This window comes from Ambystoma mexicanum, chromosome 14, assembly GCF_040938575.1.
Source record: "Ambystoma mexicanum isolate Mex_15411 chromosome 14, UKY_AmexF1_1, whole genome shotgun sequence".
NCBI classification, from domain to species: domain Eukaryota; kingdom Metazoa; phylum Chordata; class Amphibia; order Caudata; family Ambystomatidae; genus Ambystoma; species Ambystoma mexicanum.
The window spans coordinates 631,409,321-631,435,727 of NC_090940.1; the positions used below are offsets into that span (position 1 = coordinate 631,409,321).

The 26,407-nt window shown below is 46.1% G+C and overlaps 1 protein-coding gene across 3 annotated transcripts in view; it reads left to right on the forward strand.

The window, feature by feature from the left end:
• RCOR1 (REST corepressor 1) overlaps positions 1-26,407 on the forward strand; it is a 297,736-nt gene that overhangs the window by 206,910 nt on the left and 64,419 nt on the right. For 2 of the 3 annotated variants that reach the window (XM_069638105.1, XM_069638103.1), the window contains 2 exons: positions 3,445-3,522; positions 8,299-8,356. In XM_069638105.1, the coding sequence (XP_069494206.1) occupies positions 3,445-3,522; positions 8,299-8,356 (136 nt within the window). The remainder of the gene's footprint in view (positions 1-3,444; positions 3,523-8,298; positions 8,357-26,407) is intronic. The other variant, XM_069638102.1, reaches the window with a different exon arrangement.

A 26,407-nucleotide genomic window follows, 5' to 3' on the forward strand; every position in this document is an offset into this window, starting at 1 on the left:
CAGCCATTTCGATGGGAAAGGGTAGCATTTGACTGCTACATGAGTTTCTAGAAATAGGGGATACTAGGTAGCCCCTCCAGCACTCTATTTTAAGATGGGATGTGCTGGGTCTAGGAATTTAAAACTAGTAAACTCAATTTAACTTTACTTTCTCTGGGAAACAGTTTATCCAGAGAAGGTATTTAAACCTTGGGACAGCCTAAAAAGGCTTGTCACTGCACTGAGGGTGCTGTGTGGAGCACATGAAAAGATGATGCCTATGGAGTTGTCTAAAACTCCATAATCGAAGAACACAAGAGTAAACACATATCAAAATACATGAGAGAGTGGTAAAAAAAAAAGCTCACACTCTCTCCAGGAAAAAAAACCAAGTCCTCAAAATCCAGCAAAGTTCCTGGGGGTCTCTAAGGTGAAGGGGATTGGCACATTCCTGAGAATTCTCATTAACGGCTTCACAAGGGGATCCTGCCGAAGAAGAAAGTCAAACCAGGACTCCCCCACCCTGCATGGCACAAGGGCCAAGAAGAGACCAGCCATCTTGAATGGCTGAAAGTGTCACAATTTTGGGTCAATGGTGACCCTTCAGTGCACCACCGCGGCTGTGAGTACCGTCTGGGATGGTGGGCGGAGTACAATATGCACAAAAGTAGGTAGGATAAAACCGCTGCCACCAGGGATTAGCTTGTCTTTGCAACCAAAAGTTACAAGCACAGTGAGCAAAGGATACAGTGTAAATCCTCAGTACTCTACATAAGGTGGGGCGTTCTGATTTCATAGTATAAAAGATAGGAAGGATAAAAAGATCCCCCACTTTAACAGAAAATAAAAAGGGAAGCCTAAAGGGCTCCCAGTAACACCGCATGGAGTGCTGTGTGCTGCAGAAGTCAGACCGATGCCATAAAACCTGGAGGAAATCGTAACTCGAAGAAAAGGGTGTAAAATGAAATGCAGGTATCCCAACGATAGTGTGGAAAAAGATAAGATTACCATTCACTCAAGGGGCGGGGGGACAGACCAACAATTCATTAGTCCAGCAGAAAATGCCGGGGTCTCATGTTGAGGAAATTGTGCTTGAAAATGAAAATCTACCCTACCAGCGGCTCTTCCACATCCCACATAGAGGGGTCCTGGTTAGCTTGAGGGAGTCGCTGGTGATTGCAAGTGAAGACGACCTGTCTGAAGATGCTTATCGGGGCTTCAGGAAAATCTGCTCAACACGGTTTAGTCTTTCCAAATGACTGTCTTGTGTGCTTTGAGGTAGGCATCTGCAGTCACCCAGAAGGGTTGTGCGACACCACTACACTGTGGTTGGGGCTGTCCTATGTTACAGTTTCCTTGTGAGAACATTATTTGGTGCTTGTTGCCCTTGGTGCTGTTGGAATCTGGTTGGTTGGGTTCCTCAATCTTTCTGGAACCATCTTGGCTGTTTTCTCAACTTGTTGCTGCTGGGTCCCACTTCTGTGAATTTGCTGGTTCTCATTTTGGGTCGCATGGCTCGTGGTTTGCCAGGGTCCAGTCTCTGAATGACCAGACCTCTGTAACTCAATCTGAAAGATCTCTACTCGGCAGGTCCTCCACGTTTTTTGGGAACTGCCACCATCGAGGTAATTCTGGACTGGGGAGTTATTTTACATATTGGCCCTCTGGAGTCCTCCTGGCCTTTGTTTCTGCAGGTACCCTGCTACAGTGTTTCAATATTGACCTGAAACCTGCTGTGCTTCTCTTGCTGGGGTTCTGGGTCTCGAACCAGGCACTGTAACTCGGATGGTTTACTATGGAATCTCCTGTGCCTTTGGGGGTAAAACTCACTTCCCTGACTTTTTCACATAGCTGCAGGGGTACCTGCAGGCTGCCTTGTGTGAAGTTCTCCCGCCTTGAGAAACTGTACATTAACGACTTTAAAAAAAGTTCATGAATACTGCATTTTTCCTGCACCGCTGGAATTTGCTTGAAAAGACGTAATTTTAGCATGGGGTTCAGATTCTATCTGCATTTTCAGGTCTTGGCACTACACTCCCGTCTAATGAAAATGCTCTGTTACGTTGTATAACTGTTACTCATAGATCTATTCCTCAGGAGGGTAATTGGACCTTTACGAGTCTAATCAAAACCTAGCTTTTGGTTGATTAAGTATTAACCCTGTTTTCTTACTCTGCTATAAAAATATTAGTAATACATTTGTAGTATTTATGCTGTGTTGGAGGTCTAGGAATTATTTTCACTTTATACTGTGTCGTTTTGGGTCCTGCTCATGACGATTTATCTAGGGTTCCCTTTTCTTCCCACCCCTTAGCATATATATGGTGTCTGACACCATGTAGTGGACTTAAATTTAGTATTCGAAGAGGGAAGGTCTTCACTGAGCATTGTTTGAATGTATGCACTGTTAACCGAAGTACTTATTTGAGCTGCTAGATTGTGTGTGATTTCATAAGTATATGCTTTTCAGTATACCAATGTGATGTATTCTGGGGATTTACTGTGTTTTCGTTTTTGGTCCTTTCTTGATTGAAAACCTACTGCTCTGCAACAGGTGTTACTATAGAGGTCTGGTCTTTGCCCTTGGTTGTAAGTACTGTTGTTCCTTTTAGGTTTGATGGTTAAACAGCCATCACCAGAGACCTGGGCCTAATTTTCCCTAACAATGAAGTTCATATTTGGAATGAATTTACACCGATGTAGACTGCTCTGGTGGGCAGCCATGTTTATTTAGCATTCGAAAGAGGTTGAGGGTATTGTATAGCACCCATTTGCCACTATTAGTGGGGTCTAAGAAAAGAGGGGGATGGGGGTCATTATTGGGACGGTGGGAGAGGCAAATGTGAAACCTATGCTGATGGCTGCAGGTAGGAAGTGCCCGGTTCCTGTGTGCAAGTCTGCTTTCTATGGGTTGGTGGTGAAACATGGGAGCATATATCCAGTGGGAAGATATCAAGATCTGATTGACTACAGAGATTTGGGTCTGATTAGCTGCTGGTGTGTGACAGAGCTAAAGAGGCGAGCTTAGTCGTAGCTCTGGTAGTGTTAATCTTCATAGGGCTAGGCCTGTGGCGGCCATCTGTGGAGGCGGGAGGGGTGTAGTTTTAAGTGTAGTGTAAGATGCTAGGACATCTTGGCAGTGAGTGGGTTAATGTGAGAAAGGGGGAGGATTAGGCTCTACAAGGCAAAACAAACTGCAACCCTGCACTCTACCACTGATGCTTTGCAGACTGGCCCCCTTTCTCTAGAAGTGTTTTCTCTAGAAACAAATGTTTTCTTCCTAATGCAAACTTCATTGACGTGGCAACTTTAATGTTCAAGTTTTTGGTGTGATCTAAACGTTTTTGTTAGTACGGTTGTCACAAATGTTCGTAATTGGCCAGCAAAGCCTAACTCTTTTAGGCAGTAATCTAGGTGGCATGAACATGAAGTAGTTCTATAATGGGGTTACTTTCTCTTGTTTAGATACAGAATATCAAGCAAACAAATAGCGCTCTGAAAGAGAAACTTGAAGGTGGATTAGATGACTACCGGCTTCCAGAGGTAGGTTTCTATTGAAACATTTCCTCCATTTTTAGTTGCATCTCCAACATCCCTCATCTGGGGATATTCAGACGTAGCTAAAGAAATAAACACAATGCCGCAGGGGCCCCTTCGGCATATTCTGCTACTTGGTGCTTGGTGTTGGATCTATTTTTAACAGACCTTTTTCTCTTTGGCCTCAGCATGGGAAGATTAGTAAATGGATCTTTGTATCATGTGTATGAACTTCGCACAATGCTCAAACGTAAACGCCACCGTTACATTTTTGATTTCCTCCAACGGTTTGGTCCTGGAGTAGTTGCAGAAGAGAGAACCTATTGCTGATTAACCTATACAGACGCCTAGTAAAAACATCTGTTTTTAAAAAGTAGTATTCCGATTCACCCAGCAGATGGTAGACTTTTCAAAGCATGTGAACCAAAATAAAACTGCAAAATGAGTATTATTGATGAGCAACATCCTACCATAGTGCACCAGTTCTCCCAAACCTCTCTGGCGCTGTTCATCTACTGCAGAGGGACGCATGTTGGACGTGCACACTTATATGGAGGAAGAGCGGGAGAGTGCTTTTTGGGTTCTCCGTTTGGCATGGTTCTTGAGTAATTTGTATTGGTTTCAGTTTATAAAATACACTGGGGTAATCCTAGTGGATTCTTTTGCATGTCTGGCGAGTTTAATCTGAAGTGAGTCAATTGGGTATTGCACATATGTATCTCCTCACATTCAGCATGTGCACCAGTGTTGCATGGATTGAAACAAAAAAACATACGAGACAAACGATTCTGCCTACAACCCTAGAAATGGGCTCCAAATTGCATTAAAATTCTCAATAATGTAGTCTATATATTCTACTGTGGCCAGATAAGGCATTAACACAAACCAAAAATAGATCAAACTTTTGTCCTTCCACCATCCGAGCAATTTTAGCTGCCATCAGACATTTATTTTAGTTGTGTTTCTAATTGGGTAATTGCTGTAGATTTGGCAACTTGTTTAATGTTGAATTTGCACCCACCAGTTGAATAGTGACTGAGAAGCTTGACTTGTTTGACCGCTCTCATTAGCAGATTAAGTCTACCCCAGATTCTCGAGTCAGTCAAGGCTTTTAGTGCCGAGGTTAATCAAAAGCCCCTTTATAGGAAAGCTTAAAAGAAGGGAAGCATTGGAGTATTTGGTTGGAGCAAGCAGGATATAGCTGACAATTATGTGTCCGTTACTAACAAGCCAGACGGTTAATGCTTTTAATTGCCAAATAGGCCAACTGAAATTGTACAGATCAGTCACACCTTTAATGAAGACCTTCCAGCAGACAGTTTTCGAAGACCATATATAGTAGTATAGCCCTTACAAAAAAGTGCATACATGAAAAATGTACATAGAACTTAACACCCAGAAAGTCGGTACTCCTTTATTGACCTCTGATCTACAGATCACACACTGATCTCAGCAGTGCAAGCTCAAACTGCTGATCACCTTCCAAGATGGAATGGTTGTATGTTGCTTCTAGTCTGGAGTTCTCAACTAACGCTCTGTGTTTAACTGATGGGGTGTTTGAAATGTTGTTTTTAATGGAAGACTTTCAGCTACAATGAAGCTGCCACCTTTCCCCGAATGAGACTAGGGTCACCTGTTAGTCCAATATATTGCCTTTATTTGACCTCCGTAGTCAAGGAAACTGATGGCGGAACAAAGTAGGAAAGGTAATGCTCCAAGATCTTCCTCTTGGGATGAGCTCAGTGTTTTAGCCATTCATTTTTAACTGATGATCCCTTCTCCTTGCCAAGGTAGTCTTGGCAGCTCTGGAAACGTCCAACTTCAATCATTCCAGGTCTGTTATGTAGAGCTGTCATTTACATGAGATTTATTGTAGCAAACTAAAGGTGTTAAAAAAGGAAACCCAGACATATTAACGAGGACTAAGTGCAGAGGTGTCCGTTATCCTTCCTGTCCTTGAATGATCTCTAAACGCAGTGTAATATGGCCTTCAGTGTCAAAGGCAAACTAGAGGTACGACATCACCAACAAGACCCTATATAATGCATCTTTTACAACGCGCTTAATACCAGGACCGGTTCCTAAGCGTGAGACCGGGATTTGAACCTATGTTGCGCTGCATTGTTTTGCTTCCAAGAGAAACTCGTTGCCCCTGGGATATCTTCCCGACCTGGGGAGGAAGGATAGCTCAGGGGTAATGCGTTTTGTCTTGGAAGCAAGACAACGCAGCGCAACACAGGTTCGAATCCCGGTCTCGTGCTTAGGAACCACTTGCTGGTATTAAGCATGTTTTATAAAATAACCATTATTATATTATTGTGTTTGTCTGACATTGCCCCCAAGTGCCGTCCCTGTAGCAGCGTAAAACACATGTTTGTAAATGCAGAAGAACTTTACAAGGAATGTGACGAGCTTGGTTTTGGGGGGGAGGGGGGTAAGGCGTTAAAATGTGGAGAGCCTTACAGGTTATGTATTGTCTGATTTCACCACCCCCACTTCACGACCCGTCTGTATTTTCCTGTGACTTTTGTTCTTGGGCTATAAAGACTCTCTTCTGGAAGCGGGAATTACCCCGGCTTGCAAGAAGGATGTTTTGTCAGGAACAAGTAGCTCTATGGTCTTAATTTCAAGTGCACTGCCACTGGAATAATTAAGCCCGAGAGAGACACAGACCATGCCCTGCCAGGTGCATGATGCAGAGGTGGAGTCCTGTGCATACTGATGCTGACCAAGGGTCAAGATGTTCCAGTTTATAGATCTAGCTTAGCTGCTACTAGGAACGTTTGGAGGACTCTGGGCCCATGTGAGCATGCTTAATCTTGAGGCAATCGTTTGGAGCGTTGTCTGTGTGCGTGTCTTGCATACACTGTTGCAGAGTGCAGGAGTGCCCTTGAATTTGGCCCAATACACTACTCCATTTTACCACTGCCACAGTCCAATTGCATAAATCTGGTGACAGCAGACTGATTTTAAAGGCATCCCCCAGGGTTGTTTGCCACAGCAGGTGATTCAAAGAAGTGTCCCCAAGATGGGCTTACTTCACTGATCGGATGTCCTTTCTTGGCAGAGATTTAAGCCAAGCACATTCAAACAAGTAGAACACAGGAATGGGCTTCCTTCTGGGCCATGGTTATCCGACCTTTGAGGGAGACTTTTCTATGAATCCCCCTCCTGCTACTAGATGGACTCCTTCATCGATGCAACGCCAAATGGCGGGTTCCATGCGGCCTGCGTGAGCCAGACCTCCGCTACATGAAATTCCAATACTCTGACCACATCGGCTACAAGCTTTTTTTTTCAAGACATTAAGGCCACGCTAGCCCTTCTTCCTTTCTGGAATCCCTAATTCGCAACACCGCCACAGAGGATACCAGTATTCCTATCTGGTGTGGTACCTATTGCACTTTAGGAATGATACCTGGGCCCAACCCTCAGACCCTCGATCAGTAAAGCAGCAGCTCAGAAGATGGCAAAATGCTGGGATTGACTGTCTAGGAAGATCTCCTTTAGGTACTGACTGTCCACGGAATAGCTCGAGTTCTGCAGTATTAGATATTTTATAGATCTGTATTCTTGAGCAATTTCCAGTCAAACGGAGAATCCTCGGTCTAGAGTAATGTCATAAGCATACAGAAACCGATTTTAACTTGTAGATTATCAATCCCATGTTGGTGCTTTTCACTCGTGAACATTGAGGTGAGCAGGTCTAGTTTTGCCCCCGGGACTCCATCTTCAGATTCTTCACAGCACGCTTAGTGCTGCTGTGGCCATCAAGCATGGAGCGTATTCAGCTTTTAAGCTCCTCAATGTTTTTCTCAGGTATCAACCAGGCTGGCCGTAAAGACTTGGGTCTACCCACACAGGACATTTGTTGGGCTGACCTGGGGTAGAAGGGAATCTAGGCAGTATTTTGCCCCTTGAGGGTTCAGGAATGTGGGCAGCATTAGCCCACGTTGGCACATCTGCTGTGGTACGCAAAGGATTGACCCAAATGGCTAAGACTAGGACAACAAAATGCATTTGTACCCTAGTAGCTAACACATTGGTACATTTGGCTACCAAGGCAGTAAAAACAGTGGCAACCCTGGTGAAGCCAAAACTAAATTACAGCTGCCACAAGTCTAGACCACAGCTCCAGTGTAGAAGAACCATGTTCTAGAAGCCACACTGGCTACCATATTACAGCACATCAACAAGGGTTGCAGAGGCGGGCGGGAGGCTCCTGTAGAAATCCCTCAGAGCACAAAAATAAGGTGAAAGATGAAAACAAATCAAGAATAATCAATGTTTGATGCTCACATAAAATGAGATTGCAGAAACCGTGTAAATGGAATTCTGATGAAACCTGAACAGGTTTAAGTTGCAAGCTACTACCCAGGAAATTTCCCCCTGTCCGCATGCACACGGCACGCGGTTTCTTGATGGCTAATTGTGGCTAGTGATGAGTACACATTTCTTAGCCCAGGAGAAAAGGATTTTATGGAATGAAGTGATCAACCCCCCTCCCCACAATTACTTGTAGTGTGGTTGGTGCTTGACATGCTGGTGCATGAAGAACCACAGTTGAAATGTTTGTGGCTTTTCCAGGCTATTATTGCCTATTTGCAAGGGGATTGGGGGGAGTGGAGAGTGGTAGGAACCACAACTAGGAGTCTTAGTCTCGCCATGTAGATAATTATGCTGTAATGGTTGATGTGTTTTTTTTTTTTTTTTTTTTGCTAAATGCATTTATGGTGCAACGCTGAGCTATTTACAACAAACTAGCTTTTTTCCTTTTCTCAGATTGTTCAAAAATTCAATGCACGTTGGACCACTGATGAACAGCTTCTGGCAGTACAAGGTATGAAGTGTTTTTCTGGTGATGACCAATAACCCACCTTCTACGTGACTCACATGAAGCATTCCATATTACTGCACTCTTGACCTTTCCACGTTGTGATAAACATCTTAGTCTGGTATGATATTGTTGTAAAAGTGGTTTGTCTGGTCACTACTTATGGGCCTAGCTTTGCCAAGAGATGACCAGTGCCAGTGGGAGTGCCAGAGAATCCTAGTAATTTCCCGAGTTACCAGAAGGGACTGTCATCTAAGATTTCCCCTTTTCTGCTTTTGCCTTAATCTGTGAGCCCCAGTACTTTTTGCTGACTTGAGATACCTGGGTTTTAGTTTTGTAGTTTTTTTATTAGGCGAAGATAGTTTCACCAAATCCATCCTGGCCAAATAAATTACTGGAAGCCCCGCCAATGCTTCTGTGCACCGAACACAGGCCTTGAATGCATAATATGCTTTCTTTCGCTGTGTGCGGCGGCATAGAGGCAGGAAGAGGAACTGACTGCTTGGAAGGAACAAGTAAGCGGATGGGCATGGGAGTCGTTGGTGGGACTCCATGCCCATCCGCATGGCACAGGGCATGGGGAGCAGAGGGCACACGAGTGGGGGAAGGGGTCGGGGGCACGTTGAAAAGGAGGCCTTGGTGGGGGGGCGGCTTAGTGTAGGTGTATGGTGCGGCAGGGAGGTATTTGGGGGGTGCCCTCCTTTTAATGGGTGCAATGGGAGAGCGGCATATGGGATTTGCTGGGTAAGAATTGGTGCAGTCACAATGTGAGACTACACAAGACTGATCTGCTTGGTATTGGGTAACCCACCTTTTTGTATAGGTCTGTGCTCCATAAATTGGTAGTGTGACTGAGCAAGAGAGGTAAATGTGAGCTGTAGAGCTGTACAGATTAAATCTGTCATTACAAGTAACACCTGGGTTTCAGTTATAAATATATTTTTATTTATACATATGTTTTAGTTAAGTATTCTTTAAAAAGGCAAATATTTGTAAGTCGAGCAAACTTTGGAATCACTTTACAAAGTCAAAGTTGGTGAATACTCTTTGGATATGTTAATACATTTCTCCTACACTCTGAAGCGACTTCACTAACGAGGATAATATTGCATTTATCATAAACACCAATTTCTGATCTTTGTTAATCTGCTTCGAATCAAATGCTGTGCATAGTCCGACATCCAGTGGTCACTGCAGAGTATTGCATCTTGTTTTTCGTAGTAGAAAAGGGGACGTAGACATAGCCGTGTCTGTAATACTATCCCTATAGTGACGTGCAGTGTACCCAAAATCTCTCACGCGTCGAGGTCCCTCAGATTGATTGTTTCCGCCCAGAATCTGGTCGCACTAATGCGGAGCTTGTTGGAGACAAATTGCAAAATAATATTTATTCGACCCTTTGTCGTTTTTATTTCATAAATACTTTAAATCCTAGTCCCTCCTTCGATGGCTAAGCTGTTTCACCGCCGAATAAGATCTTCGACGGCTGTCATTTCGACAGAGGCGATCCTTCGGCGCTGCCGAACACGTGGGCTGGCCTCGCCGGCCTATACAGTAGGGAGAGTGGGGGTCGTGGGACACTTCTGTTTCTTTCTAAGAATGCCTTTATCTTTCACCCCCTTTCCTTCGGGGTCGGTATCACTTTTAATTGTATCCTCAGCTATGGAGGAAAGGGCTCCCTTTAGAGTTTGCCCACGTAAGTGCAAATTCACGTGGAAAGATCAGCGTAACCGCTGCTTACCCCTCGACCACAAAGAAGACGGCTGTGCGGCCTGTAAACTTCTTCACCCAACGACTTTAAAGGACCACAGGGTCAAGAGGTGGGCAGCCTGCGCTACATCTAGAGCTGATTCATCACCCACCACCGCTGCCCGCGAATGGGACGAGGATAGTGATAACACTACCTCCGTATCGTTAGACCTCTCTAGGGAGCGCTACCGCTCCTCCACGTTTTTCCCCGGCCCCGACAAGTTCGGCTTACGCCCTACTTATGGACACAGGAAACATAAGGATAAACACACAACCCATGGCACTTCTTCGTCAAAGTCGAAGAAAGGCCTAGCGCCAACAGAGACGCGGGACCTACCGGCGGCCCCCGCTGACCGTAAGGGTCGTAAGCCTCCCCGCAGCCACGACCTGCGACTGGGCTGGCCACAGATGAGGGCGCTACCACCAAAACGGCAGACGACTCGCCTCGTAAGAGCGCCCGTCTGCGACAAGGCCTTGGCTCCTCCTAACACGATGCCAGATGAACCCTCGACGGACAGTTTAGTTGTCGAGAGCTTGGCTCGAATAGTCTCCCCTGATGTTCAAAGATGGGCGGCGAAGGATTCGCCGAGCCTCGCTCACAAGGCCAGGGAGACGGCGAGACAACTGGAAGGCAGGCAGGACCCTCCTACGTCAAAGGAAAGACCTAGCCCATGAGAAGGATTCTCAGAAGGCAAAGGGAGTTTATCCTCGACGTTATATGAAAGAGCTAGACGGCTACAGGCGGAAGAGCTTCCCTTTTCGCCTGCAGGCCGTTCTGAGTTACCCCAATGGACTTTAGAAAGATTCCAATCATGTATGGATAAGCTGGATAGGTTCATGTCCACCCCTGCACATGTAACACCCAAAATATCAAGGGAGGTATTTCTTGAAGACCCCAGGGCTAAATACCCACTACTATTTAACCCACTTCAATAGGGGATTAATACATATGACCTCACTGAAGAAGAATCTCACTTCCAAGAGGATGAGGAGTTCCTTAATGTGGAAGATCAACAAAACCTAGAAGAAGGTTTTGAGGAAAACCCAGACATGGGTGGTGGGGGCTTCGAAGAAGACTCAGATGGAGGTGGCTCACAGCCCTGGCAGTCCCCAGGAGCGTCGACAGACCCGGACGTCCTGGACCTGTCCTCCCCTCAAACCACACCAGTCAGAAACCCGTCACCTATAGATGACCAACCTACTTTCAATGCGCTACTACGGAAAGCAGCAGCACATTTTGAGATTGATGCAGGGGAAATAACTCCTGAAATAGATTTTGTAGAAAAAATCATAAAGGAGAAACCACCTACTAGCCAGGCCATTCCACTTCTCGCCTCAGTAAAGAGATGACTCATTCCATCGTTATCAACACCTTTGTTGTTTAGAGGGGTCAACCCTAGAATTGAGAAGCTGATTACTCCCTCACCCTCTGACCCATTATACATTAGGGTTCACTCAATACCTGATTCCTTGGTAGTAACCACCACAAGGAAAAGGGCACAGGTTCCGCTATCTATCCGCGAAGCACCCCCAGACAAAGAAGGAAAGAAGCTTTACGCCCTGTGAAAGAGGAGAACAGCCTCGGCAGCTTTTTCCACCAGAATTGACAATAACAATACCTTACTGGCAAGCTATGCCCAATGGTGGAAATTACACCAAGACCTCGAAGTCTCTGAACCATTACAAACTCGCTTGTTAGCCACTGTGACCGAAGGTACCCTGGTTAACCAAAGGATCATCAAGAACACACTAGATGCTGCAGAGACGGCTGGCTGATCTTTAGTTCAGGGGATACTTCTCAAGCGTCATGTCTGGCTCCGGAACTCTGGTTTTAAACCAGAGACCAGTCCTCACTCATCAATAAACCAATCCAGGATTCCAACCTGTTTGGTAAAGCGGTGGACGACGCGCTAGAGACTGCTAAGGATTTCAATACCCTAAATACTAGAGACCAGATCTCGAGGCCTCCCAATAAGCGAGGTTACGGCAACAGACGTTTTTTTCGAGGCCAAAGACAACAACAACATCAACAATACTCCTCAGCAGGCAACTGGTCCTCTACTCAAGGAACAAGCAGCCAATACGCTCAGAGGTGAATGTCGGGGAAAGGGAAGAGGTCGGGGTCCCACTCCTAGAGGCTCCCCGGCTACCAACACCAAATGACCCGAAAATTCGGGTCCCCTCCCAAGCATCGCCAGTCGGGGGCCGGTTAAAATCTTTTCTGCCAGCATGGGAGGGTATAACAGACCGTTGGGTATTGTCAACTATAGCCCACGGGTACTGTATAGAATTCAGTCGGTCCCCTACGTACAGACCCCCAAGGGCACCTCGACATCCTTCTTCAAGAAGTCCAACTGCTACTAGAAAAAGGAGCAATAGAGGTTGTGCCTCTATCACAGGTAACCAAGGGTATTTATTCAGTGTACTTCCTTGTACCCAAAAAGGACTTAACCATGCGCCCTGTACTAGATCTGCGCCCAGCGAACAAATTTGTCAAACCTCAAACATTTCGCATGGTCACTTTACAGGAGGTAATCCCCCTGCTTTCACAGGGAGATTACAGGCCAACACTGGACATGAAAGATGCATACTTTCATATTTTAATGTTGCCAGCGCACAGAAAATACCTCAGGTTCATGATAGAGGGCAAACATTACCAGTTCAGAGTGCTACCCTTTGGCATAGCGTCAGCGCCAAGGGTATTCACGAAAGTACTGGCAGTGGCCCACCTGTGCAGGTTGTCCATCCCAGTTTACCCTTACCTCGAAGATTGGCTCATAACAGGGGATTCTTATGAGACATGCTTCTCAAATACCCAAAAGACTGTAGACCTTTTGTTCCAACTGGGCTTCTCCATCAACGAGAAGAAGTCCAGCCTAGACCCCAGCCAGGTCCAGCTATTCCTAGGGGCTCTAATTCGAACAAAGGACGGCCTCGTCTTCCCCTCCCAGATCCCTCAATATGTAGCCGGTCAGGAGGTGACGGTACGCAAAGCAATGCGTTTACTGGGAATGATAGCGTCATGTATATATTTGGTACCTCACGCGCGGCTGCGCATGCACCCAATGCAAGAGTGGCTCAACAGCCAGTGGTGCCAGACCAGCGGACAATGGGATGATCTAGTGGTGGTCTCGCAGGCCATGGTTCTCTTGCTGCGGTGGTGGTCGAAGGAAAACCTCGTAATAGGGAAACCATTCGCCACCCCTGCAGTGGAAGCCACTCGAACCACAGACTCATCCCTTACAGGATGGGGGCTCACCTATCCCATCAGACTGCACACGGAGTTCGGACTCCGAGTGTAACGTCCAAACACACAAATCTGCTGGAACTACTAGCGGTCTTCAAAGCACTGAAAGCTTTCCAGGCTCACCTGCAAGGGCAGACAGTACTGGTCCTCAGACAGCACCACAGCAATGTACTACCGGAACAAGCAAGGGGGCACTCACTCTCCAGGACTGTCCAAGCTGTCCCAAAACATCTGGAAGTGGGCTCCCGAACACATGTTCCTGTAGTCACAAAACGTACCAGGGGAACTCCATCTGCTAGCAGACAAACGCAGCAGAGACTTCCCTCTGCCCACAGAGTACGAATGGCGATTACAAGAAGGCATCGTTGCAGACGTTTTCACGCAATAGGGCTTCCCAGAAATAGATCTGTTTGCAACTCTGGAGAACACCCATTGCCAAGATTAGGCCTCCAGGTACCCCCAGAACCGCTCCAAGGGGAACGGTCTCTGGATAACATGGTCAGGGAAATTTGTTTACGCTCCCCAACCCCCCCCCCTCGACTTCCCTTCTCAACAAGATAGTGCACAAGATGCACCAGGAACCAGTTACCATGATCCTAGTGGCTCCTATTTGGGCCCGACATCCCTGGTTCGCTCACCTGATGGAAATGTCACTGTCTCCACTGGTGAAACTACCCTGCCCGTACAGCATGCTGTCACAGGACAGGGGCAAAACGCTGTTCCCATGCCCACAGACCCTGAACTTAGCAGCCTGGCTCCTGAGGTCATAGAATTCGGACATTTGCAGCTCCCTCAAAGATGCATGGACATCCTTAAAAAAGCAAGGAAACTGAACACTGGTTACTGCTACTCCAGCAAGTAGAAACGGTGCGTCATCTGGTGTAGAGGAAAGAGCATCAACCCCGGTGACTGCTCTCCCACACAGATTGTTCTTTACCTGACTCACTTATTAGACTTAGTCTTTAATTCTATTAAAGTTCATCTAGCTGCACTTTCTGCATACACCACGTCTCAACATAAGGTCTCATGGTGGAAAGTTCCAGTTATTAAAGCCTTCATGGAGGGTGTAAAAAGGATCCACCCTCCTATACCTAACCCAGCTCCCGGATGGGATCTAAACGTGGTACTAACCAGGCTCGTGGGCTCCCCCTTCGAACCCATGCACAAAGCAACACTTAAGAACCTCACTCTTAAAACCGCTTTCTTAATAGCCATCACATCCATTAGAAGAGCAAGTGAACTACAAGCACTCTCTATACTAGACCCCTTTGTAACCGTTCACAAGGATAAGGTGGTTCTACGCACAAATCCTAGGTTTGCACCATTAATTTCGAAATTCCATGTCAACCAGTCTATAGAACGACTAACATTCTTTCAAAACCCATCAACCTTGCGAGAAAAAAGCCTGCACACCCTTGATGTGCGCAGGGCGGTCATGTTTTATATGGAAAGAACTAGACCACTGAGAAAGACTAATCAGTTCTTTGTCTCAGTGGCGGCAGGAAGAGAAGGAGATGCAGTTTCAAAGTCCAGTATATCTAGATGGATTGTACAATGCATCACTCTGTTACACTCTTGCTAAGAGAGAACTACCCTTCAAGCCCAAGAGCACATTCTACTCGAGGCACTGGGGCTTCCATGGCATTCATTGCAAATGTTCCCCTAGAGTCCATTTGCAAAGCGGCAACCTGGAGTTCTGTACACACCTTTACAAAACACTGTCTAGATGCCCACTCTAGATCTGAATCCCAGGTGGGACAAGCAGTATTAAGACATCTTTTCTCTACTGTTCCTTCTCACAACCCACCTCCAACTCTCGCTACTGCTCGCTAGTCTATGCACAGCATGTGATTCTAAGCAGATTAACAAACATCAGAAGACCTGCATTACTTACCGAAAAAACATTTCTGATGATTGTATCTGCTTAGATTCACACGTGCCCACCCTTCCTCCTCGCTCGGATGGAAGGAACATAGACTTCTTACTTTCTCTCTCTTTTCTGTACTCACGCCTAAGAAGGCTCCCTCAGGGCGAGGAAAATATAGAGGGACCTCGACGCATGAGGGATTTTGGGTAAACTGCATGTCACTATAGGGATCGTATTACAAACTCGCCTATGTCGACGTCCCCTTTTCAACTACGAAAGACCAGATGCAATACTCTGCGGTTACCACTGGATGTCGGACCATATGCACAGCATGTGAATCTCAGCAGATACAACCATCAGAAATGCTTTTACGGTAAGTAATGCATGTCATACTTTTCAGACTCTGGGTTCCAGGAAGGAAAGATTATGGAAATAGGTTACAACATGCTTTCCTATAACGGGAAGACTGTTTGAATCCTTTAATGAAGTCTAGTTAATCCTTTCCCAGCAGTGAAAGTGTTCAACGAATTGCAACCTATGAAGAGACAAGCAATACAAAGTCAATGGATTCAGAAGGGTGCCTTCAGTGAGCCAGAACGGCCAAAGTCCATTGGACAAAGCCAATTTTCTGATGCACTTCTTGGATAAAGTCTTTCACAAAGTCGGATAGTTCAAAAGATCACTAAAGGAACACACGCTGCTAAGCTTGTGCAAGGGGGAGTTGAAATCAGTTCAGAAAAGGTAAGCCAATGTAATTCTCAAGTGGGAAAGGCTTAAGGCAATAAAGTACCCCAAGCACAAAAAGTACCTCTGGTTTGAATAAAGTGGTCCAGCTGGATGCAGTCTTGCTACAGCCAAGGAGACCCTTGTTCCCGAATCTCAGTCATGGAGACTAGAGGGAGGACATCTGACAGGCTCCTGCAGCGGTACTCTGGAAAGGACTTAGCACCATGCAAACAGCACTGATGCAGAACAAATGTCCCCGGTTGGACTTTCCTGGCTCCCTCAGTCATGGACTCTGAGGGGACTCTGGATCAGAATTTCCTGCTTCTGGGGTGTCCTTGGGAGGCTCCTCGCTTTTGGCTGGATTCATTCTGCGGAAGACATTGCACTTGGTTATGGATACTCGACCCCTGTTATTGGTCTTCTGCAAGACCGGAGAGGCACAGCAAGTCTGGGTTTGCGCCAAAGTGGAGTTTGGACGGGCTAGTTGGTCCCATCAGCACAGGGGAGCAGTCATTTCGTCCAGAGCTTATGTCGATGCGGAAAAGGAGGAAAGCCCTTCAGCAGTGCTTCACCAGGCAGTTCGAGGTCCAGGAGGTTACAGCAGGCCGCTCTTGACGATTATTTCTTCGGATGTTTCTTCCAGTGGTCAACTCTGCCTGTAGTTCCAAGAACCTTGCCTTTTTAAGGTCAATCGCACACCTTGGTTTCAGTGTAGGCTGGTTAGTGTTTAGCAATATGTTGCTGTATTCATTTACCATTGGCCATCTGCTTTTAAAGCCATGTGAACTAAAGCGTTGCTTTGTAAGAAGACTCTCGATTCTTCTAGCATATATTGCCAATCCTGGCTGGACAGAGGCCACAACGGAACATCTGCATGGATGAAATAGTTTGGTCTATGTCGAGTCTACCAGACTACTCCATCCACGTACCTGTATTCCTGAGAGAAAGTAGTTTGGCTGGCCGTCCCTGGTTGGTTCGCAGTAGAAAGGTTTGAATGGTGCCCTGTGGGTTATTGGAGGGCTGGTGTAGGTGCCGGCCCTGTGAGTGTCTTTGGGGGGGGGTACCAAACCTTCCATGGACAACTGGATCTAATCCAGAGGTAGCTGAAAATCTGGCACTGTTGCCCCTGCTGCTTACATCATTTGCTTAAAGGTGAAGTGCTCTCTCTGACTGGTTTTCCAGAGATTCTCCCTTTGAGTTGGCAGGCACTGCCCGTTTACGTTCCTCTGCACCATTGTTCCCCTAAAGGTACTGGAATGGGGAAACTATTCAACCAAGAAGGGGAATACCTTGTGCATCCTGAAAATCCTAGTGGTGTTACGTAATGCTAGTCAGAATAAATTGTGTGGCCTAGGTGAAAATTCCGCTATTTATCTAATGGATTAACCGGCTGTACTTTTTGTACTGTACTAAGTGCTTAGTAAACCATTCAACTGATGCAGTACAAGATTCCACTCTTGGTATAAGGCTGTACCACCTGAGAATATGGTAGCGTAGGCTTAGCAGCCTGGCTTATTTTAGGAGGGAGGGAGGGCTGTTGGAAAGTACATAGAACCTGTAGTATACCAAGGATTCAATAGGAACACTTACAACCAGAAGTATTCTAAATAAAGCTTTACAAGTAGTCAAAGTTAAGTCTTGGGGTACGTACTGGTCATAGTCCTTATCACACTGTCAGACCTTATCATGCACATTTAGAATAGGCCACACCTATTCATCGGAAGTAAAACCAGTTACTTTGTGATTACTTTCAGCAATACAAGGGTAGCAAACCCTGTCAGTTATGCAGTGACACTTGGAAATGACATAATCAACCAACCCTTTTCTGTATAGTGGAACACAGATTCAGGGTACATTGTATACCTAGAACTACATTGCTGTAGCTTGTGGATCTGCTTGGATCACATGCTCTACATAGTCAACATCTAGTGGAAGTTGCAGAGTATTACAAGATTTGTTTTAAAAAAAACTCAAACTGACGTTGACAGGGCGTGTTTAGTAATACTATCCCTCGTGTGATGGTACTATACCCATGGTCTTTCACGCGTCGAGGTCCCTCCGATTGTTTTCTGCCATTGTTGGGGAGCATTCTCAGAAATATGCTAATTCCTCTCTACCTTAGAGACTCCCAGCAAGTTTGCAGGATTTTTAGGACTTTAATTTTTAACCCAGAGAGTGAGACCTTTTTTTCCCACTCTCTCATGTATATTAAATGTGATTTGAACCCTGTTTCTTTTTGGTCGTGGAGTCTGAAACTCCATAGGCATCATCTTTTAATTTGTCACTCAGCACCCTCAGTGCAGTGACACAGGGAAGTCTGATTTCACAGAGGTTTCAATACCTTCCCTTGGTTAAACAACGGTTTCCAAGAGCAGTAAAGTGAAATTGATTTTACTTACACTTGTATCTTTCTAGACCCAGCACACACTATCTTACAATAGAGGGTGCTGGAGGGGTCTAGATTCTCATGTAACAATTTTGTTACCCTTTCCTCGATGAAAGTGGCAATGGTTTACTTTGAACTACTCTGGTGTGATTTTACCTCTGGCTGCGTTTGCAGCTGCAGTAAAGCACCCAACGGTGCAATTTTTGTCAAAATGGCCCTGGTCTTTTTCTTTTAGCCTTTTCTTTGTGTAAAGGTCCTTCTTGAGATTTACTCTGCGCGCCAAACCAGGTTTGGCCTTTGTTTGTTTTGTCTTTGGTGCTATTCACTAGTGAAGGCCGCCTTTGGCTCCAGGGTGCCTGGTGAGGGGGGGGCCCGAAACTCCCTGTGCTCTGTCTCCTAGGAGGCAGAAATGCACTCTTAGGTGATTTGCCGGCTGGTGACAGCCACTCTGCTGGGTAACTGACAGCTAGGCTGGAACGAATGGGAGAAATATGCATAAAAGGCAAGGCTTTTTGGCTTGGAAGGCAGTCGACCACTGGACGAAGGAATCTGAAGAACTTGGAAGAGACGCCTGCTGCAACTCCTGGACCGTTGGTTTGCCTGGTGAAGTCCTACTGCTGGGCTGACGCTCCGAATTCGTTTCGACTAGAGAAGCCTTGTAAGGACGACTTCTCCCCTTGAGTTGGTGGGACCAATCCACTCCAAAATAAGCCACCCGGACATCCTCTCAAAGCTGGTTGAATTTCCACTGCAGGTGCTGCTGGAAACCGTAGAGCCAGGGTGAGGAACACCAGTTCAGTTGGCCAAAAGCTCCAGGAAGATCCTCCGGACTCCCAGGAAGCAGGACTGACCGAGCCTGAGCCACCTCAACGGAGTGCTGGACCCCAGATGCAAGGAAAGCCCACCTAGACCGCCAAGAGTCTGCAGTGGTGCTATTTGCTGAGACGCGAGGAGCTGAAACCTCGAAGTGCTACTGAATAGAAGTAGGTCCTTTTCTGTCGCTGACTGTCCCGTTGTAGTGCAGGAGTTCTCCAGATGTCTTCCCTCTTGTCCCCATGACTGAGGATCAGGAACACAGGATCTGTAGAGCTGCACAGGACCAGAAGCCGGCCAAAAGCCCCTTTCTTCTAACCAAAGGTACTGTAAAGTCTAAGAACTTACCGCTTGTTGTGTAACCTCACTTGTTCTCAGTGGAGACTTGTCTTAGTTGTTTCTGTATAGTTGCTTCTTTACCTCACAAGCCTAATCAGCATGTGGCCCTACTTTGATTTCTTCTTTTCTACAAAGACTTCTAAAACATTGTGCAAGACTTTTATCTACCTGCAAAAATTGCATCAGCTCACCTAGACTTTTGTCCAATTGACTTTGGCCTAGCTCCCCGAATAACTCTTCTACCCTCTGACTGTGTTTAGCCCTCCTTCCAGAAAGGGGTTAACTTACTTTGCTCTGGGTGTTACCAAAGTACTTACCTGCTTCAGAATATTTGAGATCTCTTGTTATTCTAATAATTGGTTTCTTTGACATATTCCTAAGTATTGCCCTAAATGTCCTAGCTATTGAAGTCACCTGAGGGTGTAGGAAGTGACTGTGTGCCATCCCAAATGGGTATTTACTAATTTAGGGAAACGAAGTGTGTATTGAGTGTATTTGTACCTTCACCACCCCGCAGTAGAAGCCACTCTTACCACAGACACATCTGACTGTGGGGGGAGGGGGCCTCACCTACTTCATCAGACGGCACACGGTGTGTGGTGCCAGTAGTAACATCCAATCTCACAAACCTGTTGGAATCGCTAGCAGTTTTCAAGGCACTGAAGGCCTTCTAAACACACCTTCAGGGGAAGACCGTTCTAGTCCTCATACAATACTACGGCCATGTATTAAACAGTCTAGGTGGCACTCGCTCTCTAGGGCTGTCCAAACTGCCCCAGATCATATGGAAGTGGGCTCTCGAACACAAGATGTTCCTCCTGTCAAAACATGTTCCAAGGGAACTCCATCTTCTGGCGGATGTACTCAGCAGAGACTTCCCTCTACCCGTAGAGCACGAGTGGAGGCTATAAGAGGACATTGCACTCAACGTCTTCACAGAATGCGGTTTGCCAGAGAAGTTCGCCACTCGGAACGCCCAATGCCCAGATTACACCTTCAGATACTCTCAGAACCGCTCCAAGGAGAACGGTCCCTGGATAACATGGTCAGGGAAATGTTGTCTATGCTTTTCCTCTCCAAATTCCCCTGATCAACAGGATAGTGCACAAGATGCACCAAGAGTCAGTAAGGATGATTCTGCCCGATGTGGGCCCACCAGCCTTGGATCTCCCATTTCATGGCAATGTTGGTCTGCCCTCCCAGGATGCTGCCGTGCCCATACAAAATGATGTCTCAAGACTAAGGGAAAACACTGCATCCATGCCCTCAAACTCAACTTAGCAGCCTGGCTTCTAGGTCATATCGGGCACCACCAACTACCTCAAAGATGTATGGACTCTGAGAATCACAAACTTAAACCAGACATTGCTACTCCAGCAAATGGAAGCGCTACGTCATCTGGTGTAATGGCAAGGGCATCAATCCTATTGAATGCACACCTAAATAAATTGTCCTGTACCTAACCCACCTGTTGGTTTCAGGTAGGTTTTCAAGGTCCACTTAGCTGCGTTTTGGCGTACATCACAAAGCAAAGTTTAATGGTGGAAAATCCCAGTAATGAAGGCATTTAAGGAAGGGGTAAAGAAGCTTCATCCCCCTATTTCCATCCCAGCTCCCGGGTGGGACATGAATGTCGTCTTAACAGACTAATGGGGCCTCCCTTTAAACCAATGCACAAGGCTAGCCTTAAAGCACTCGCCTACAAGAACACCTTCCTGGTGGCGATCACCTCTATAAGGAGAGTTAGTGAACTGCAGTCCCTTTCAGTTCAGGACCCATTCGTCAAGATTCACAAAGAAAAGGTGGTTTTGAGCACACACCCACGCTTTGCGCCTAAATTTATCTAAAAGTTCCATGTAAACCAATCTATAGAACTTCACACCTTTTTCCAAGACCCCACTAACGTGGCAGTAAGAAGCCTCCACACACTGGATGTGAGCAGAGCAGTTTTCTATTATCTGGAAAAGACAAAGCCACTAAGGAAAACAGTGGCAGCTGGTAGAGAAGGGTGGGGTACCTGTCTCTTGCCAAGAGATATCTGCCCTTTATGCCTAGAGCACACTACTCGAGGCACAGGGGCAACCATAGCATTAATTACAAATGTTCTTCTTGAGTCCATTTGCAAAGCAGCAACCTGGAGTTCTGTACACCATGCTACTGCCTAGAAACACACTATAGGTCTGATTCTCAGGCGGGCAAGCAGTGCCAAGACATCTCTTTGCTACTGTTCCATCACACATCCCACCATCATCTCTGGATACTACTCGCTAGTCTATGCACAGCATGTGATTCTAAGCAGATTCACAAGCATCGGGAGACCTGTATTACACACGTAATAGCATTTCTGATGATTGTATCTGCTTATTCACTGGCACCCACCCTGCCATCCCTCGTGGACTAGTAGGAACATGGACATCTTGCACCTTCTCTCTTCTGTACTCACTCACGCAGAATATAAGGCTCCCTCACGGCTGGAAACGCAACCAGAGGGACCTTGGCACATGAGGGATTTTGGGTACACTACGCGTCACGTTAGGGATAGTGTTAGTCACGCCCATGTCGACATCCCCTTTCGATCTTCGAAAGAAAGATGCAATATTCTGCGATTACCACTAGATGTCGGACTATATGCACAGCATGTGAATCTAAGCAGATACAATCATCAGAAATGCTATTAAATCGAGTAATACATGTCATATTGTGTGATGGTGTTCTCTTCTGTTATCCTTAGTGTATATAAAATGTGTATTTTTATGTAACTGCGTGTGTTGGTTTTTCTTTGAACTAATTGTATGCTTTGAGACTTGTGCCTCAGCACAGCCTTCATCCCTCCTTGAGTAAGACTGGGTGCTCAGCCATTGCAATCAAACCTTTGGATAGTCCAGGCTAAACCTAAGGAGTGTAACCCTGTACACTAAGGGTGGGTTAATTATTGTCCCAGACTGGACTGTACAAAAAACAAACACTTTTTAAAGGCAAAATCCTCAAGCAACAGTTGACTGGTTGTACACTGGTCCAGGGTCTTAAGGAGATGTATCATTTGTATGCTCCATCCCCTCTCCTAGTGAGACCCCTAGCAAATTTTGCTGGACTACTGGATTTTTTTCTTTCTATAATGAATGAGTGGAGACTTTTTTCACTCATTCATTGTAATTTGCTCTGACTTTCGTAACTCTGTTCTGTGTTTTACCTTTTAATATGGAGTCTCGTTTCCTCGTGGCATCTGTAGTCCAATTTTGAAGCGCACAGCTCCTTATGAACAGTGTTGCTGCGAACTCTTTAGGTTGTCCTTTGAGATTCATTCTTATTCCTTACTAACTACCATTAAGGGTAGAGGGATACTTTGTATCCCTCCCAAACCGTTGCACTATGCGAGATGAGCACACACCTAGTATCCCCCTTCTCTTTACTCCCTCACTTTTTAGTCCCATAGACAACCCTATAGTTATGGCTGGTGGCAGTGGATGTGTTGGGCAGGAATTGATGTAGTAACAGTGTGTGAGAGTACACACCACTTATCTGCTTATTAGGTAACCCACCTTTTGGTATAGGTCTGTACTACACAAGTTAGTGTGACTGAGCAGCCAGGCCCTTCTCAAGAGGGGCAAATGTGAGCTGTAGCAATGACGTTCACAAATACAAGTAAACCTTACACTCAAGGTTTAAGCAAGTTACACTTGAAGTTTCAGTTATAAATAGTTATTTAACATAAATGTTTGAGGGTTCTAGGGGGTTAATTTCAGATTTGTACAAACAGTTGGAGAGATCCGGCCCGAGTGTCAGTTGGACCTACATGGAGGACTGGGGGCGGTACTCTGGGGTTCGAATGGAGCAGGGGGACTGGGAGAGGCTGTGGCGACTGATCCCGAAGGTTGCAAAAGCGATCCAGCTGCGTGAAAGCTGGTACAAATATTTGTATGGTTGGCACTACACTCCTGCCCGACTTCACTCTATGTATCCTGCTACCTCAGGGGAGTGCTGGAGAGGTTGCGGGGAAATGGGCACCGCTACGCACATATGGTGGGATTGCCTCGTTATATGACCTTTTTGGAGCGTAATCATGAGCGCGCTCGCTCAGGCTCTGGGGGAGGGGGCTCACCAGGATCCCCGGGAGCTCTTATTGGGGATAAGCGGGCGGGAGAACGAAGTTGAAAGGCGGGAGTGAACCAAGGCGAAAGTAATATTTACGTTGGCTGCAATGTCCCTCATCGCGCAGAAGTGGAAAGGCCCCATGGTCCCTACAGAGCAGGAATGGCTGAGGAAAATGTGGGACATTGTCTCATTGGAATGGGCAACGTATGCTGCCGACGACAAACTGGAAACCTTTTATGCGGGCTTGAGGGAATCTTTGGAATACTTGAAAGGGGAATTCAGGGAACAATGGTGCCCCCAAAGACAAACTGTTGGACACCTTCAACTGAAGGAGAGGTTGGGAAATGGATGGAGGGAAGGACTACAGGGGCTGTGAGGGTTTTTTTTGGGGGGGGGGGGGTTTATTTCATTGTTGAACCTTACTTGTTTTTCACTGTTAATGAAACAATAAAAAGGTTTAAAAAAAAACATCAATTTTTAAATAAGCGTTATTAAGGGCAAGCTATGTAACAATCAAATGTGCTTTAAAATACTTTTCTTGAAGCAGCATGACTTTAGTTTATACTTTTTAGAGATGCTTTTTACACACTTCCTAAACCCGCAGGTAACTTCATTCACAAAGACAGTAATGGCCTTTAATTATCACTAGTTATACTTTGCAGATTATGAGGTTGCATAAAGGAAAAGTTAAAGGAAGGAAAAAGGTTACACAGTTCTCGGGGCATGTGAGTATATGAGGGACAGAAATATCAATTGACTAGGAGTTTGCAGGGTGCCAGGACATTCAAAGTCAATTGGAGCACAGTATATGGAGCTGAGGCACTTCTTAGTTAATAAGTCTTGCACAAAGTTAGTTTTGTAGAAATCACTTGTAGGGTCACAAGCTGTTACACTTGTGAAAAGCAGAGTTGGAATCAACTCCAAAAAGTAGCCACTGCAAGTCTCAACTGAGAAGAGCATGGCCAAAGACACTGTCGTAACTACCCCAAGTCTAAACAGGACCTCTGGTTTGAAGAAGTTTTTCAGCCGGATTCTGTCCTGTTGCAGCAATGCAGATCCTGGGTTCCTGAGCCTCTGTCGTGGGGACAAGAGGGAGGACAAGGACTCCTGCGGCAGCAATTTGGAGGTCGGCGGCAGCTTTGTGCTCTTTAAGGGTCAGCGGAGGTTTCAGCGCGCGGGAAACAGCATCACTTTGTATCTTGGATACCGGTTGGGCTTCCTTCACTTCTTGATTCCTAGACTGTGGTGAGGGGACTCGAGCTCTGGTCGTCGTGCTTCTGGAGGGTCCTTAGATTCGTGGAGCTTCTGGCTGGATTGCAGACTTTGCACTCGACTATGGATTTCTCGAACCCAGGCACTCGGTTCTTGCTGCAGCGAAGTACAGCCAATCAGGGAAGATTGTCCAGTAGTTTATCTCTGGGTTAGTTGTTCCCACTAACTTAAGGGAAGTAGTCCCTTTCGGAGCTTCTCTTGTCGATCAGAAAAAGTTTCAGCACAGCAGCAGGGCTTCACCGGGCAATTCAAAGGTCCAGAAGGATGCAGCAAGCTTCGTTCATGGTTTCTTCAGGTGTTTCTCCCAGTGGTCGACCCTGACTAGTCCCAAAACCTTTGCCTTGTAATCAGGTTTCTCCCATTCTTGCACCTCCTAGGCTGTCAATCACACAGCAGGGTGACTGTCCTGAAAGGACAGCCAGCCTATCAGGACTGGTTCCATAGAGGCATTCCTAGAGACAGACGGGAGTTTCGGAAACCTCCCTCACATCCTGCCTTTCCAGACACACTAGACCCAGAGGCAAAGCGAACAAAGGGCTCAATCCTGGCTTTGTGTGCAGAGTAAAACCCAAGAAAAACCTCACAAACAGAAAATGGGGGCGGGGGGTCGACTGGGGCCATTTTGGCAAAATGGTCACCCATGGGTGCTATACTGCAGCGGAGGATTCAGCCTGCGGTAGAAAAGCACAATGGTAGGAACATTAAACCACTGCCAACAGCCATTTAAAGTAGTGAGGGTAACATAAAAATGTTAAATGAGAATGTAGGATAAGGGGCTACTAGGTAACCCAGCCACCCACACCCTCCACCAACCCCCTAGCACTCCACATAAGATGGTGTGTGCTGGACCCACAAAGAGAAAAGGTAAGTAAAGTCAATTTCACTTTACTGTTCTTGGGAACAGTAGTTCACACAAGGAAAGGTATTTAAACCTTATGAGAAATCTAATGGATTTTTCTGTGACGCTGCACTAAAGGTGCTGTCGGTCACCATACCAAAAGTAGATGCCTATGGAGTTTGCCAGACTCCAAAAACAGTGGAAACACATAATCCAAATCTGGTCAAAACACGAGAGTGAAAAAAGGTCTTGTTCACTCCAGGGTAAAATGAAAAAGCCCTAAGTCCATCAAAAGAGCTGGGGGTCTCTATGGTGGGAGGAATTTAGCACTAAAATAAAATTCTCCCCAACTTGTTCTAACAACTATTGTACTATTTTTTTTTTATTTCTTTTTTTTAATGCACTGTATTTGTACACAATAGGGTTACTTTTGTACTAACATGGTGGCTCCTTTCTTTATTCACCATTTCTATCGTGGTTCTTTGTTGGCCCTTCTACCGTTCTGGTAGGGGGAGGTCTGTGTGCGTTTTGCCTTTGGCAGGAACCCTGGGTGTCCCCCTCCTAGGCTCCAGTGTGTCTGGGCAGGCAGGAAGTGGTGGGAGGAGTTTTTCACTCCCCTGCCATTTGTCTGCCTGAGTGTCTGACTGGAACCAGTGCCCACTGGGTTGATGGGAGTGGTCGCTGTCCTAATTGGACAGCCAGCCACCCTTTTCTATAAACTACTGATA